Source organism: Glycine max, chromosome 2 (assembly GCF_000004515.6).
Source record: "Glycine max cultivar Williams 82 chromosome 2, Glycine_max_v4.0, whole genome shotgun sequence".
In the NCBI taxonomy this organism is placed as follows: Eukaryota; Viridiplantae; Streptophyta; class Magnoliopsida; order Fabales; family Fabaceae; genus Glycine; species Glycine max.
The window spans coordinates 40,850,516-40,869,050 of NC_016089.4; the positions used below are offsets into that span (position 1 = coordinate 40,850,516).

The 18,535-nt window shown below is 29.1% G+C and overlaps 2 protein-coding genes across 2 annotated transcripts; both read left to right on the plus strand.

Annotated features, from left to right (window-relative positions):
• Positions 1–10,082: 10,082 nt before the first annotated feature.
• LOC100306426 (UPF0057 membrane protein At4g30660) lies at positions 10,083–10,655 on the plus strand. The gene is made up of 2 exons (XM_003519107.5): positions 10,083–10,272; positions 10,357–10,655. Exons 1-2 carry the CDS (start codon positions 10,183–10,185, stop codon positions 10,492–10,494), a joined length of 228 nt encoding a protein of 75 aa, XP_003519155.1. The 5' UTR covers positions 10,083–10,182; the 3' UTR covers positions 10,495–10,655.
• A 5,029-nt stretch (positions 10,656–15,684) lies between these two features.
• On the plus strand, positions 15,685–17,897 carry LOC100787875 (F-box protein SKIP1). The gene is made up of 2 exons (NM_001414669.1): positions 15,685–16,148; positions 16,690–17,897. The coding sequence occupies exons 1-2, from the start codon at positions 15,802–15,804 to the stop codon at positions 17,261–17,263; spliced, it is 921 nt and encodes a 306-aa protein (NP_001401598.1). The 5' UTR covers positions 15,685–15,801; the 3' UTR covers positions 17,264–17,897.
• The last annotated feature ends 638 nt before the right edge of the window (positions 17,898–18,535 follow it).

Here is an 18,535-nt window from a genome sequence, read left to right on the forward strand (position 1 = left end):
AAATTAGTTAATTAATAATTTTTAATGTTTTGCATTTATTTTTTATTTTTCTACTCAATCAACTTATTAGCATATTTTTATTATTTTTAATTAACTAAACATATTTAATATATAATATTGAATATAAATCTGGACAAATTCTTAATATTAAATATTGAATATGACTTTGAATACGTCAATTTTCTCTGTGTTTATTTTCTTTAAATTGAAGGTATATCTATTAAATATGATTTCAAAAATAGTGATAAGATCCAAAGTATTATAAGTATTTTTCCTATATTTTTATATTTTAGTGTAGATATTTTGTATATAATATAATTTATAAAATTATCTTAAATGATAGCCTCTCTAGGAGTTTTTTTTCCAATAAATATTTTAAGAACTTTTTCTAATCTCTTATCTATTTTAATATGTTTTTATTTCTAAATTCCATTTTAATATTTTTTTTCCAAAAAAGAAATTACCAATCATGAAAACTAACCTTCTTATCACAATAAATTGTTATCATTAATCTAAAATATAATTTTATATATTAAAAATGTTATTTATTAAAATATTAATTATATCTTTGTTTACTTCCCTAAAATATATTAGTTTAATTACAAAGGTTTTCATGTCCAATAGGGGTATTCAAAACAAACACAATGTTTAATGTACCGGCAAGGTTTGGAAATTCAAGTTGTGCATAACAACATAAACGATTTGAGATCTCCCCCATAAATGAACTGGGTACAATGTGTTTTTTAGAAGTGGCGATCGAATCTTATGTGAAAAAAGAGAGTTTACCATATAGTTTTTTAAATTAGGAGATTATTACATTTTCTTTAGGATATGTTTGATTTCATAAATAAATAAATAAATGCACAGTGGGTGTTTGATGTTGCTAATGAAGTAAGCTTACTATTTCTCCACATACATACGCAACATCAAATGATTGTCTTTTACGTAAAATAAAATGAAACTAAGATTGGTGGAATTAAGAGAAAGAAATAGATTTTAATTTACCAATCTAATTTGCAATGTTTTTCTTCATTTGGAGTCATTTTAGACAGCAAAAATTATAAAGACATATATCCTTTATTTCAATTAATTCACAATTCATCCAAATGATTAGTAGTAAAGAAATTGATTTTTTTTAAATATAATAAAATGAATTTCATAATATATTTTAATAAAATATAAAAATATATTTATTTTTTTAATCCATTAATTTCAATTCAATTCACAATCCATTCATTCTTTCCCATGAAAAACTAATACAAAACCTTTTTATGGTATTGAAGAAGACAAAAAAAGGGTCACATCACCACTCTCTGTGTGGGCAGTCAAATTCGTCTCTCTCGTCTGCTGCTACATTCAGGAGCAAAACCAGGAAATTTTATTACGAGGTCCAAAATTTAATACATGGTAAAACAAATCAACAATGACCATTTTTTACTATTAATAACTATATAAAATTAAATTAACAAAAAATTATGATATATGACATTTTATGAATGTAAATATAATAATAAATCATAATCATTATTCTCTTTCTTTTTAAAAGGTCATTCATCGAGTTTATAAGATTGTGGTGAAAATTTTTAAAGTTTGTGACATAAGAATATGATGATGAGATAGATTAAAATCATTGACTTCTTTCTTTTTGAAGAATGGAGAAAGACTTCTTTGAATTGTCATATTTCAACTACATTATAAGTTAGTTTACTATAGCTTGCTTAACAAATATATATAATGAGAAAAAGAAACTAAAATAAAAAATATATATATATATATATAATTAACTAGAAGCAATATTAAATATTAAAAATAAAATATATATTATGCAATTTATTCGAGAATAAATTGCATAATATATATTTTATTTCTTATTAACAACTATTGTTATAAAAAAATTTATAAAATAATATAAAAGAAAAACTAAATTTTAATATAAGAAGAATAATATAATATTATTTTGAAAGAAAAAAAAAACTCCCTTGCAAAGTGCAAACACCAACTAGAAAACACGTTTACATAACTTATATTGTTTTCGGCTTCTTAAAATGTTTAAAGTGGGCCGCTGTAGAAAAGTGACGGAGAATAAAAGAAAAGAGGTCTGCAGAACACGAGCTGGAGAAGGCGAGATGAAGTTTTAGGAGGAAAATATAGTTTAAGTGCGTGTTTGCTTTAATTTTTTAATGTGATTAATCACTTAAAAATAGAAGCAACAAATACTTATTTATTTATGCATAATGAGAACAATGGACGTGGAGAGAAAATCTCCAATTCAAAGTTACATAAGTTGTTCCAAACATTCTGTATAAATGTACTGTTCTAAATATTTAGAATATTTTATTTTAGCATTCCTTGTTTAAATAGTGTCGACATATATAGTAGAATATACTATCGAAAGCAAAGTGTGATGTAACAATTCCATTGTTTGGGTCTTTTATTTGGACTCTTATTTTGTTTTTTTGTTAGCTTTTGCTTTGTCATTGACATGCGCGTATATTTGCACGGTATAAAGAAGCATAATTTTTTTTCTGTTTTTTGACTGAGAAAAGTTCATGCGCGTGATATGTTCTCATGACATCGATCGATCTCCTATATTCTACTTACATTATTTCATTTATTAGTTTTTGACTATTTTTATTATTTTTCGTTTTGTTTTTGTTCTTTTTATTTCATTGAAATTAATTAGGTTATTTTTTCACCTTATCCACTTCCTGTGCTTTCACATGCAATTTCACGGGTTCACTATTGTCGTAATAACGTGGCAAAGGATGTGTGAAGACTGAAGACAGTGTCAGACTGCGTAAAGGTGCATGCGGGTTAATGGGCGCGTGAAATCCACTCCAGAAAGTACTGTTTGGTAGATGACCATGTTTGATAAGATAACATGATTTTTGTTTGGATAACAAATATGAAAAAATTGATTTTTTTTATGGGATGGTATTTGAATACTTCGAATTAAAATTGATTTTGAGTATGTAATTAGTAAAATAAGTTTTAAATATTTGTATGTATCTTATGTATTCTTATTTATTATATTATATGTCGATTAGTAATTTAAAATAAGTATGTAGGTTTATAATAAGTTTTTTATATAAAATAATAATAATTAAAATATTAACTTGTGAAATAAAATGCATCTCCTAAAGATTATTATTGATATTGATATATAGATTATTATTGTTTTTAAAAAACTAGGTTTTTAAAAATTACAACAAAATTAATAATGTTGGATTATGAAAACTAGTTTTTGCAAGATTAGATTATGAAAAATAATTTATGGTATATTAAAACATACTAAAACTAATTTCTATAAAAGTATTTTTACTACAAATTTTTGTTTTAAAAAAAAAAGTGAGATAGTATAGACCAAAACACCAACTTAGGTGGACATTTATTCTTACGGGTTTTCCCCCACACAACTTTTGGAGTTTTGATTATGAAATCTGAAGTTTTTTGCAATGCTTCCCATGTCTTCCGCAGTTTATTGTTCGTACTATTTTCTATTAGATGTGTGAGTGTGTTTATGCTGTACTCCTCATTTCCACTAAAAATTGATTTTATCGGATCCATAAGCTACACAGAGTAGTGTTAAAGGGGACATAAGTATCTTAAGTAAAATCACAAACTAAATTACTCAAACATCTCCTTCAACAACATAATTGTGTTTGACTGAGATGAACACCCGCTCAATGGATAGTAACGTGAAACCAAACATACATCTCAAGTGAATGGATTGAATTCTATAGAGTGTAGGCTCAGGTAAAGAAAGAAATGGAAGAAAGAGGGTAATTAAACAAATTAAAGATGTTAAAAAGGTATTAAAGATATTATTCATTGAATGAGACAACTTGTTTTGAGCGTGTGTTTAGATGAAATTTAGTAAAATTGATTTTAAATGATATTGATTTTATAAAATTGATTTTGCTTAAAATTAAATTTCAAGTAATGTAGTTTATATATGGACCTTTTATTATAAAATTAAATTAGAAGAAAAATTAGTGTGTAAAGTTTTAGATCCAATGTAAAAGCTATTTAAAGTTAACTCAATAATTAATTCTTAATTTTTCTCCAACATGAAACCAAATATATAAAAATGCATCCAAGATCGATTCTAAATTCAGAACCAATTCCCAACCCCAAATTAAGATATGCTTGATTTGTCTGTCTCGGGTTTTATTTGGATTAAAAGTAAAACAAAAAAATAAAGAAAGAAATAAATATGATAGAAGTAAAAAAAATACATATTATTTAAAAAGATAAAATAAGAAAAAAAATCCGAATATTTTTCTCCATTATTTGAATGAGTGGAAAAAATTATAAAAAAAAGTATGATAACTAAAAATATTTGTACTTATTAAAAATAATATTTTTTTCTTGATTATTTTTAACATGTAGTAATTATTTATTATTATTATTATTAAAATTTCTATTTAATTTTAAAGAAATTAAAAAATAAAGAAGAAAAATCATTCTCCCCCACCTCCCATTTTATGTATATTTCGCGCAATTTTATTTTTTTTGGTAAATCTCCCCAGAAAACCTCGTATCTTTCCTATTTTTCTTTTCAAACAAAACAATGAAAAAAAATATTTTTAACCCATTCCCCTCCTTTCCATTTCCTTCAATTTCATTTTCATATAAACAATGCTCCGTTATAGTTTTTTTTTTTGGGGGGGGGGGGGGGTGTTATTACTTATGGTTTTACTCATTGCCATGAAAAATGATGGTTATGTATCACTTTTGATATATTATATTTGTAGTTGTTTCACTTTAATAAATTAAATTTTAAAAGTTTTATTTTAATTCTAAATGTATCATTTTGGTTATTTTTTCAATTTTCTGTTAAAATGTTAATGTTATATTAAATTTTAAAATAGGATAATGTCATTTTTTGTCCATTATATTTTATAGTTGTTTTGTTTTGATATATTATGTTTTATAAGTTTTATTTTGGTCATTTATGTTTTTAAAATGTATCGTTTTAGTCATTTTTTCAATTTTTTGTTAGAAACGTTAGTGTCCGTTTTGATTCAATGAAACGTACCGATCGACCCTTCTTTGTTTGCTCATCTCAGTTGTAGATGCCAAAAGGAAAATTATTTACTTGTTCGACCCAACCATGCACGACAATGAATGTCTTATTTGCAGACCTCACAAAGAGTTATATTGTGACTTTCTCATTCATATATGGGTTATTTAGTGAGTTAGAGTTATGTTTTTATCTTTCATGAAAGATAATTCTTTTTTCAATCTCCCTTGTTTTGGTTTCCAAAATAGCATTGTGGTGTAAATTATTTTGGTTTTCCGTGAAGAGTATAAGAATTTTTTGTGATTCTAACAAGATCATGTGTTGAGGTCATTTGATCTGTATGGTATTTTCATTTATTACGTTTTCAGATTTGGAAGAGTTGGAGGAGATAAGGAGATAATGATTTTTTTAATTGTTTACTTCTTAAAAAATAAAACAAAAATAGTGATCATTATGATCATTATTTAAAAGGTTTAATGTTATTTTTTATATATTATGTTTCCTGATTATTTTGTTTTAGTATAATAAGTTTTATTATGATCATTTATATTTTTGAAATATATTGTTTTAATATTTTTTAAAATTTAAAAGTTAATAAAACATTAATATTTTTAATAAAAAAATTAAAATAATACATTTAAAAAAAAATTAAAATCAAACTTTTAAAACTTAATATATTAAAACAAATCAACTACGAAATACAATAAACCAAAAGTTATATTTAAGTATATATTACGAAAACCTTTTTGCATAGTAGGTATTAGCATGTACACTGTACAGGATGATATGGTTTTGTGTCCCGTGAAAACATTATTTTCAATATAACCCAGAAGCGTAGATTAACACGTTAAAAACTCACTTAAATAGCAATGCCTTTTTTATACTGGGTTCCAAAGCTTCTGCATTCGTAATTCCCAAAGAATTCTCTTGTTGGGAAATACTAGTTTAATAAACAACCTAAGAGCTTGAACTAGAGTCTAGAATGCTTTTGTGCGTTTATCAAATATGAATATTGAAGTTTAATCACATCCTGTGTTATATAATGTGTTTGGATGGAGCAATTTAAAAGAAGAATTCATTTTTTTAAGGAATTTAAAATGATTCGTGATAAAATAACTTAATTCACGTTTTTGTTTGCGACTCTTTCTTGTTCAACACTCACAACTACGGGTGTCCAAATTTTTACGGTTGATATCGACATAAGTTGTTTTTCACTGATGTTGACCGAGGTTTTTTTGGTCAAAATTTTTTTGTATGATGTCAACCAAAGCTATTTTTTGTCGATATCGACTAAAATTTTTTTTAGATGATGTTGGTTAGGGTTATTTTCTCACTGACATCAGTCATGAGAAATTTTTGCTACCGTCGGTCAAACATTTTTTTGACCGTTGTCATCTATGTTTTTTCAGTTGATGTTGACCAATGATTTTTTTGGCCGACGTTGACTATATTTTTTCTACTAACATTGGTCATGACTAACTTTTGAGAAGAAACATGTTAGGGTTTTTCAACTAACGTTAGTTACGTTTTTCCAGCCAACATCAACCAAAACTATTTTTTAGCCAATATCGACTAGGGTTATTTTTTAGTTGATGTTAGCTAGGGTGGTTTGGCTGATATCAACTAGATTTTCTTAGCCGACATCAGTTAAGATTTTTTTGTTTACATCAATTAGGGTTTTCTGGTTGACATCAGTCATAATTATTTCTTAATCACATTAGCTAGGTTTTTTGGTTGATGTTGGCTAGGGTTTTTTATGCTAACAGCATCTAGGTATTTTTGACCGACATCAAGCATGACTATTTTTAGTCGACATTGACTAGGTTCTTAAAGTCAACATCCACTAGAGTTTTTTCGGTCATAACTATTTTTTAGCCAACATCAGCCAAGACTATTTTATAGCTGATGTTGGGTAGGTTTTTTGTCCGACATTGTTAGGGCTATTTTTTAGCCAACTTTGACTAGGGATTTTTCGGCCAACGTTGACCAATGATGTTTTTCAGCCGACATCGAGTAGGTTCTATTGGTCGGTATCAACCAAGCTATTTTTTAATTGATATTGGGTAGATTTTTTTGCCAACGCCTGCTATGATTTTTTAGGTCGATATTGACTAAAAATGTTATTCAAAAAGACCCTAGTCGGTGTCGACCAAACAAACTTTAGCCGACGTTGGTAAAAAAATCTAGCCAACATCGACTAAAAAATAGACTCAACTAACGTTAGCCAAAAAATAGCCCCAACTGACGTCAGTTGACAAGTATTTCTGACATACTTTGAAAAAAAAAACCCTATTTGATGTCGATCGAAAAATAGTCTTGGTTGATGTCGGTTTAAAAACATCATTGGTTGTGATAAGACAAAACAACCCTAGTTAAAATTATCAATATTTTGGATTTATAAATTATTAAAAGTTAAAAATGTTTTTTAATTAATATTTTAAAATTAGATTGTGTTTATTTCCTATAAAGTTTTAATAATAAAATTTCATCTATTTAAAATATAAAATTAAAATTTTGCATATGGAAAAGATTGAATTGCCCTATTCAAATAAAAAATTTAAAATGAAAAAAATTTAAATTGATTTATCCAAATAAAGTATTTAAAAATGAAAAAAATAAAATTAAATCAATTCAAATTTGTTGAAATTTTAAAATTTCTGATTCAAACACGAAGGTAAGGCTTCAATATCTTCCCTACAATTACGTTTCTACAACCAAAATACTACCAATACACTACAGGATGATAGTTTTGCTGTATCTCTACATTTTCTTTTAAATCCGTGAGTGAGACGTAAGTTTCTTTTTTCCTATTTTAAAAAAACCATATAAAGAAATTGGCCAATGCTGAAGGAATTTGTACCGAAACATACATAAAAAAATAATTAAATACTCAAACAAACATGCATATCCCTCTTTTATTTAGACAAGCATATAAATTTACTATTCACACTATAAATTCATGTTTAAAGAACCCGAATTTACACTATGTTTTTCAAATTTTACGTAAGTTTCTTTTTTCCTATTTTAAAAAAACCATATAAAGAAATTGGCCAATGCTGGAGAAATTTGTATCGAAATATACATTAAAAACAATTAAATACACAAACAGACATGCATATCCCTCTTTTATTTAGACAAGCATACAAGTTTACTATTTACACTATAAATTCAAGTTAAAAGGAACCGAATTTACACTATGTTTTTCAAAAAAATTTGCCAAATAAAGTTGAGAATTGAGGTTTCCAAACCCGAATTCTCAACTTCTTCTTTTACAATTTTTTTAAAGATTAAAAAATAAAACATGATAAATTCTCAACTTCGTTTTTACAAATAAATTTGTGGATGAAATCTATTACCGACAATCATCCATTAATGCAAGTCAATAGTATTTTTTTCAATCTCTATGATTAAAAAAAGATGATGATTGTTCTTTCGACAATCCAACCATGCAAAATATTCAAAAAATATAATCAAATATGAAATAACAAAGTTGAAAAATGATAAAGATGTGTTAAAGATGTTAACGGAATTCAACTACATAAAACATTTTTGTCCAATAAAAATTTTAATTATTTTTAACAAACCAGTAATACAAATGGAATATATCTTTTAAACTATGATTAGTTTCATTATTTTCGTGTTTCAATTGTTATTATTATTATTACGTTTCATTATTTTGTTTATTATGTATGTATCTCTGTATCTCATCATAATTATCGTGATATTTTAATTTCTTAGTATAGTATAACTAAGATTTAGTAACTATCTTTTTATGCACTGTGTAGTTAATCTATTTAATTTTTTAAAATCATTTCCCCTTTCATTTATTTATTTTAAGACTACTAATTAATTTTTATCATTTTTAATTAATGTACATAATAAAAAAAACCATCAATAAAACAAAAATTGAATTTTACCAAAATTTATAACATGTTCAATTATGTTAAGTTTGTAATTTATGCAAGTACCTACATGATTATTAAAAAATTATATCATAATTTAATCTGATTATATTTATGTAAGGAATCCAACGAAACAAGAATCATAGCTTAAAAAATTCCACAACATCTTTATAATTATAGTAGGAAAAAAAATGATTTTAACCACTAAAATAAAAGTTCAATTGCGTTAATTTTACAAATTATTTAAGTACCATTGTGAGAATAAAAAAATTGTATGATATCTTAAACAAATATAAATATTAATTTATACTATATTATAATTTTTTACGTTATAAATTTAATAAAAATCTTCAAAAATGGTATAAAAGAAAAATAAAACATTTTTTTATTATTATGTGCAATTACACATGTTAAAATATTACTTAGAATTAATTTATCCTTATTTATATTATTTAATTTTATTATTTTGAATTAATTTCCTTTATTTATATTATTTTTAATATTTTAAAAAAATTATTTTTTTCATAAAAATAAAACACATTGAGAATTGGAATTGAACGTTATTTGGTAAAATTTTCAGAAAATTACGGCGTAAATTTGGATCTTCTAACCTGAATTTATATCGTGAATAATAAACTTGCATGTATGTTGATGTAAATAAAAGAAGAATGAGAATGTTTGTGTATTTAATTGCTTTTTATGTGTGTTTCTGAAAAAATTTCCAATGCTGGCTGATGAGAATAATGTTAAAAAAAAACACATAAAAGCATACACAAGACCCTAGAATCTTTTCTTGCAGAATGCAGCAAAAAATGTCAACGTGTTACACAGGACTAGAAGCCATATGCAAAGTGAATTAATTGTCACACATTGCTCATTTTTTTTCTTTTAATTTTTAAATATTATAATGACAATTAAAATACTATAATAACTAACAAATATAAAATAATTTTATATTATTATTTACATACTATATATTTTACTTTTATTTGATTTTTGTTGCCCTCATCATCTGACAACAATTAATATATATAATATTTATTAATTTTTATCATAATTATCTAAAAAAAATCATACTAACAAATTGTTAGTGACTGAATCATGACCGTTAAAACTCAGCATTTATTACGTGAATATAAAAAAGAAACTCAAACAAGATATATTATTTTAGTAACTGAAGGAAACAGGGAGCTCCACGTTGGTTGTTTGATATCGATTATTGAACAAGCGGAAGAAAGAAACGCAGTGTGGAAGATGCCGACACGTTGTGAAATATGCTGCGAGATAATGATCGCGATCTTGATCCCTCCTCTCGGAGTTTGCTTTCGCCACGGTTGTTGCAGCGTATGCTTCCTTTCTCCCTTTCACACACACACTCTTTCTCTCTCTCTCTCTTCGCGAGATCTGAGACTGATTTCATTTATGCAGGTCGAATTCATCATCTGCTTGCTCCTCACAATTCTAGGTTATATTCCTGGTATAATCTATGCTCTCTATGCTATTATCTTCGTCGATCGTGACCAGTACTTTGATGAATACAGGCGTCCTCTCTATGCACAATACTGATGATAATTTTAGTTTGTATGCCTATGAGTGATGCTCATGTTGATCGTGTGCTTAATTACTGACAATTTAAGCTCGTGTGCTTGTTGAAATTGATGGTTTGTAGAATTTATTGTTTACGCTCTCGAAGCTTCAATGACTTTTATGCCATAAGGATTCTTCTATGTGTGCCTTTTGATTTTGCATAGATCTATGTCTCCAGTAATATATTAATATCGAGATTCTTCAGTTTTGAGGGGTTTGAACTTATTAAATCAAAACCGTGCGTGGCAGCTGAAAGTGAATCCAACGGGTAAAAAGAATGTACTTTTTTTAGCTGTTTACAAACTGTCAAAGTGATAACTAATACTGTAGTCGGTTAATTAATTAGTTAATTTCTTTTTAAGTCTCTCAGTTTCTGTACTGCTGTTAATTCGGGTAGTCAGTTAATTACTCCTTCTATTTCTATTGAGTAATGAGTGGAAACCCTTTCTTCTTACATTCATGCTTTGTGCATTTCTCAGAAAGCAAATTCTGAAAGAGTTCCTTTCTTAGGGAGCTCTGCTACTGTTGCATAAGATTGTTTGTATCTGATTCTCGGTGTTTTTCTCTGCTGTTTGATTATTGTACTCTTCATAATCAAGTAATCATGGTGAAAAAATAATCTGATTGTGATCCTTCAAGCCCTTTCTACATGCATCTAAACGAAAATCCCAGAGCATTACTGGTATCTGCTCCACTTGTAGGAGATAAATACCATTCCTCTTGGTCAATATAGCCTTGACTATGGATTTGAAGTCAAAGAACAAGCTGCCTTTTGTTGATGGAACCCTTCCTTCCAAGAGGAAGAAATTGGACCTTAGAACTAGAAAATTCATTTTTCTGGTTTTCAAGTCAGGCACCAAAGGGTATGTTTTGTTTCATCTCAAATTAGAGAAAATTTTCTTTCAAGGAATGGGAAGTTCTATGAGAATAAGTTTCCATTCATCTCCACCAATGATACTAATTTTAATTCCCAAACACCAAATTCACCCCAAGGTCGCCCTGCTGATTAGATCTTTAAACCATATTCTATTCACGCCCGCACCGCAGATGCAACGAATAATGAAAATGTGATAAGTCAACAACAAATAATGCCAACCCTTCAATAATTGGTCCTCCAGATTCAACACCATCTTCATCAGTATCTTCATCAAAACACTCAGCAACTTCACCCCTATGTTTAGAGTCACATGTCAGGTATCTAACTCACAGATTCTTTTCTTTTCTTTATCCATTTCTTCTTCTCCCAAGCTTACCTCTTGTGCTGAAGCTATGAAGATTAGAATATCGCTATCAAGGCTGAACTATTGGATTTGGATAAGTACTAAACCTGGACACTCAATCCTCTCCCACTTGAGAAGGCAATAGGATGTAAGTAGGCTTTCAAGCTGAAGCACAATGCATATGGCTTAATAGAAAGGTAATAAAGCTTGATTGGTTGCTAAGGGAAATACTTAGACTTGTGTAATTGATTATCTAAAGACTTTTAGTCCCGCTGTCAAGATGATCATTTGGAGTCCTTCTGTCTCTTGCTTTCACATTCAATCGGCATTTCCACCAATTAAATGTCAATACAACTTTCCTTCATGGGGATCCTCACACAGAATTATACATGCCACCTCCTCTAGGCTTTAGAGACATTTGATCCGAGGCTAGTGTCCAAACTGCAGAAATCCCTTTATGGGTTAAAGCAGGCTAGTTGTCAATGGAATGACAAGCTATCCTAGTCTCTCATTGGTTCTAGTTATTCCTAGTTCAAGACAGATTATTTCCCATTCACTAAGTTGAAACTCTAAAGGGTCGAGCTTCGCTGCAATTCTTTACTATGTGGATGATTTGGTGCTAGTAGGAAATAAGTAAATAACCTTGAAATCAGTCATATGAAGGATTTGTTGGATGTAAAATTTAGCCTCAATGGTCTTTTCCAACTCAAGCTTTTCCTTGGCTTTGAAATTGCCCGGTCTCAACAATCTTTATCAAAGAAAATATGCTCTTCATCTTCTACAAGATATAATAAGGCTGCCTGCTGTCAAGTCAATTTTCATTCCAATGAACTGCAGTTAGACAGTATCTCATATGCAGTGAGTCTTTTGAGCCAATTTTTACTGTCTCCTAGTATCCTTCATCATCAACCAGCTTTGTTGGTTCTCAGATATGTGAAGGGTGCACATGGAAAAAGGTTTATTATTCCTTGCAAGCTCAACTCCTCAACTTTAAGGATTTAGTGACTCTGATTTAGGCACATGTCTAGACACTTACAGTTCTATTACCGGTTTTTTGCTTTTTCTTGGGGTCATCTCGTCTTGTGGGAAAGCAACAAAGCACTGTATCTTAGGCCGACAATCAATCCCCTTTGCATATAGCTCCCGGTCCTCTGTTTCGTGAGTGCACAAAACAAATTGACATCGATTGCTGCATTGTGCAAGAAAAGGTTCAATCTACGGTCTTGTGTCTGCTTTTTATGTTTTTTTTTTAAAAAAATTATTCTCATCAGTCCAGCATTGCTCAATTTCTTTATATGTTTTTTTAAAATAGGAAGGAAAAAAAAAACTCACGTCTCACTCACGGATTTAAAAGAAAATGTAGAGATACAGCAAAACTATCATCGTGTAGTGTTTTGGTTATGGAAGGTAATTGTAGGAAAGCTATTGAAGCCTGACAGGATATTGATTAAACGTCTAAAAAGCTAATCCATTACTTTGAAATATTCAAATTTGATAAACGCACAAGAGCCTTCTAGTTCAAGCTCTTGTGTTGTTTATCAACCAGTATTTCACAACAGAGCTCTTTATGAAGTAAGAAGGCAGAAGCGGAACCCAGTAAAAAAAAAATGTATTGCTATTTAAGTGTGTTTTTAACTTGTTAATCTACGCTTCGGGGTTATATGAAAATAATGTTTTCACGTGTCACAGATTAGAATTGGAAGATAAGTTGTAGGTTTAAAATAATTAAAACGATAAGCAGAAACATTTTAAAGACAAACCATATCATCCTGTACATGTTAATATCCCTATTATGCAAACTAGTTTAGATAAGTTGTAGGTTTAAAATAATTAAAACGATAAGCAGAAACATTTTAAAGACAAACCCTATCATCCTGTACATTTTAATATCCCTATTATGCAAACTAGTTGTCGAAGTATATTAGTGTTTGTTCAGTTATATGTAAAATTTGACTAAGTTATGAAAGTCTTATTTGGATATATTTTTTTGAGATGAGTAGAATGATCTCTTCAAAAGCGATTAAAATATGGGTAAAAGTTTGATAAATTTCATTGTGTAATCGAAGGGAATTATTTGGATTGAGATTATTAATTTCGATAATTTCATTCATGCATATGTGATTGAAAATCACTCGAGAATAAAGTATTTTTTGACAAATTAAAGTTTTAGTTGACACAGTTGCGGGGAGTAAAACACAATCACTTAATTCCTCAAAACATCAACACATCTATCATCGAAACTAACCAAAAATTTATCAGATCATCGTGTATGTATTTGATTATAATCTTTTATGAATTTATGTATGTTTATTTTATTGCACATTTTTTAAACCCTTAACTTTTTCAAATCTTCATCTCTTCTCAAAGTTTTACTCTTTCCAATTTTTATTTTTTATTATTATCAAAATTATTCAGAAATTAATTATTAAATCAAAAATACTTTTATCAAAGTTATTCTATTATATTATGAATTACAATATTATTATAACTCAAATGTATAATCATGATTTGGAACAATTTTCTATTAATTTAAAAATTATGAATTTACTTGTTTTAAAAAAAAGAATTCATAATAAAAAATAAATTTTATATCTTATATTTAAATATTTATTTATTAATAAAATCATTTAATAAAAATTTCTTTACTATTTAAAAATTTTTAAAAATAGATACAACTTTCATAATTAATAATTACACATCCTGAAAAGGTTTGAACAGGATTTGATATGGACTCGTTAACACCTAGAAAGTAGAAACATAACTTAATGTCGTAAAGATGTCTTCTTTTCCCCTTGATCTTTTTCTAAAATCAATTTTAAAATGCTTTGTTCGTGGGTATCCTCGAATAATAAAAAATATCCTTCATCAACTGCTACCCCATCGTCGTATAAAAATTCCAATGTATCTTCACCATCAAAATCTCCCTCTGGTATAACTAAGTATAACTATCTTGAAAAATAATTTCTTGAAAATTCTGTCTATTTTCTCATCTATCTCCATGTTTGGGTTAACAAAATTTTCTAAGAATATTGATATCCCATTCTTCAATAGAGCTATCTTGTGCCTAAGTATAAAGATAATTGTTGTGGAACACAATGTCACAATAAGAACGTTCAATCTGTTAGATAACAAGCTATTTTAAGCTCTTTTTTTTAATTTTTTATTCAGTTTATAGATAGTTCAATCTTATTACTTATTGTGTTTATATTTTTTTCCTTTCACTATTGTATATTCAAATTTGCAACATTGGAATAGAGCTCTAGCTCTTCATCTCTCTTTGTTTTTCCTCTTTCCTTTTTCTTTATATTTCCATTGTTAACATGGTATCAAGAGTAAGTTTGATTCGAAATGAGAAAAAAGAAATGTAGAGGTGTTGATAAAAAAAATGAAAAGAAAGAAATAAAAGAGAAAGAGGATGAAAAGATGTTGATATGAGACTAAAGCATAAAAATTTGTTCCTATAAGAATAAAACATAAAGCATAAACTAGCTAATGCACATTAACACTGTCAATGCACCGTTAATGACATTAAATTGTTTTTAAAACAAAACAAAAAATCTCTTTAGATACCAAACTCTTGACTATACAATTAACTAAATAAATAATTAAACTTTTTTTTAAAAGAATGATATATGTTATCTTTCTTCCAAAAAAACAAGAATATAATAGAAAATGTATTTTTTATACAAAATTATTATTGTTTTAGTGTTGTAAAAAAATTTAAAAATATAAACTTCTTAAAATTTAGAAAACAAAATAATGTTGGAAAAAATTACCTTGTTTTTTTTAGAATTATGCACTCTTAAAATAATAATCATATTTTTCTTGATTTTTTTTTTCATACAATTATTTATTACATTTTTATTTTTTATTTATGTCTACCATCCACTTGTACACCTAATTTTTTTTTTATATTTATCTCTACCATCCACTTGTACACCTAAAAAATAGGGTGTAAATTGGAAACACTGGTGTGAGAAACAGAGAGGACTGAGTTCTGAGTCTAATATCCAATCTGAATCCGAACATAACATTCAGAAGGAAGAAGAAGAAGGTGTGTTGGAGAATGAAAACTGAAACAGAGCCAAATGAAACCGAGTCAGATTGGAGCGAGTTGACTCGCGAGTGCCTCATCAACATCCTCTCTCGACTCAGCGTCGAGGATCGATGGCGCGGCACCATGCTCGTTTGCAAGTCATGGTTCAGCGTCTTCAAGGAACCCTCTCTTCACTTCGTCTTCAACCTCGACCCTCAATTCGACTCGCCCACCGAATCAACTCGCTGGTGGACCCCCGAGTTCGAGGCCAAGATCGATAACATGCTTCGATCTGTCGTCGAATGGGCCCAATCCTCTCTCACCCATATACGCATTCGCCACTGTTCTGATCGTTCTCTCGCCCTCGTCGCCCAAAGGTTCCAACTTTCTCCCAAATTCCAATACCCTTTTGTTTTTCCTTCGCTAATCGATGGTGGCCCCAATTGGGTCTCAAAACTTTGGTCCTTTAAGTGTGTGTTTGGGTTATCATTTGCAAAACTGATTTTGCAAATTTAATTTTGGTTAAAATTGATTTTGAAGTAAAGTGATATATGTTTGAATATTTTTATTCTAAAAGCATGTTAGTATCAAAAAGTTGTTTCAACTCAAAATCAATTTTGGACGAGAATCAATTCTTCAACTTGGAACTAAATGTTACCTATACCTAAAATTACATTAGCTGATATTTTCATGTAATATTGAATCATTTAAGGTGAATCCAAACATGCCATAATTCGTTCTGATTGCTTTTGAGATTTCAAGAGTATGCTATGATTTTTCTTTTATATTAGGACTTTGATTCTGAAATTCCAATATTTTAATTTGTCTGTTAAATGCGGGGTTTGTGCCTTCCATTGTGAATAAAACATAGCATTGGAGCATTTAGCTTCTTTTTGTAAACTTGTCTCTGCATTTCAGTTGCCCAAACCTTGAGGTGTTGTTTATCAGAAGCTGTCCTCGTGTTACCGATGATTCTATCTCTAGGATAGCTTTGAGTTGTCCGAAGCTTAGGGAATTGGATATCAGCTATTGTTATGAGATAACCCATGAATCGTTGGTGCTGATTGGAAGAAATTGTCCCAACCTTAAGGTTCTCAAAAGAAATCTCATGAATTGGCTTGATCCTTCCCAACACCGAGGGATTGTTCCTGACGATTATCTAAATGCTTGTCCGCAAGATGGAGACGATGAGGCTGCTGCAATTGCTAATTCCATGCCTGGTCTAGAGCAGCTTGAGATTAGGTTCTCCAAGTTAACAGCTAAGGGCCTCAATTCCATATGTCAGGGATGTCCCAACCTTGAGTTCTTGGATTTGTCTGGGTGTGCTAACTTGACTAGTCGAGACATTGCAAATGCATCTTCTAGTTTGGTGCACTTGAAAGAAATTAAAAAGCCTAATTTCTATATCCCCAGGTCTGTCTTCCACACTGAAAGGTATGGTCATTGGAGTTTGTATGATGAGAGATTTCAAACGGATATTTTCCAAATCTGAGCAGTGATGGGAAGATCGATCTAAGATGTAAACACTGAGTTCATCACTTAATCTTCTTTCCGCTGCTTTTTGGATATCTTAGCAGGGTCTCTATGGTTATTTTCACAGTCAAATATGTATAGTAGAAATTATAATCTCTGTCTATGTAGTTATATGTTGTTTTCCTTCCATCATTTTGATGTATTTGCAATGTATTTGTGTTGTCTCAAGTTCTCATAATAGATTTATCTCGTAATATTGTAATTATTTCTTTTACCTTTTGGATGCTGCATTACTTATATCTTTCTCCTAGCAACCTTCCATAAAATGTCTCAGGAATCTATGTTCTTAAATGCATTATTTTTCTTACTGGCCTTAAATAAAGTATCCCACCATTGCGATATACATGCTTATATGACTTCTATCTAGAGCTAGAATTTAAATTGGTTGCCAAGTTATAGTAGCTAGGTTCATTGGGGTGAGTTGTGTTTCTGATGTTTGAGATATTCAGTTCACTCTTTTTATTCACATTGCTACCCGCTCTAGACATTGAAAGGATATAAAGTATCGAGTCAACTAAGAAATCCAACCTTAAGTTATTGTTTTTATACACCACGGAAAATTTACCCACATGATCCAAAGTTTACAAACGCAGTTGTATGATAAATCTATAATATATTAAAGCTACGATCAGCAGTGCTCGTGTCTATAATAATACAAATCAAAATACAGAAGTGCACTGCTAACACAATGCAAAATTCTTGATTTGACTCGTTAAGGAGTAGGATAGATTTCAGACATGTGTAGGCAATCTGGGTGTCATGGTAATGTACCATTGTGTACCTTATGTTTTGGGTGTGCTAATAATAAGTGGTAGTAGCGAGAAACTTATATTATCTTTTGGGTGCCATGGTAATGGTAACAAGATGAAGATTCAGGGCTAAGTAATTCGATAGAAGCAAGGAACTAAAAGCAGTCCAAAAACCAGATGCCCAAGTGCCGCCATGAATAAGGATGGAGGTTTGATTGAATTGGAGTTTGATGCATTCCGAACATTGCGGGGCCTTAAGTTGCTTGGTCCTCTATAAACTGCTTTTCCTAACCGAGAAATCCTTGTATATCTGGCAGCATGCAATTCTGGAAATTTTCTTTGACTGCAAGGTTTGCTTGATCCCATGATCATACCGTGCATTGCTGCATGTAAAGAGAGAAATGGTTTATGATCGAAATGTCCAATTTCAACATTATTTTGATGCAAGAAATAAGATGAAAAACTGTAAGGTGGAGAAAGAA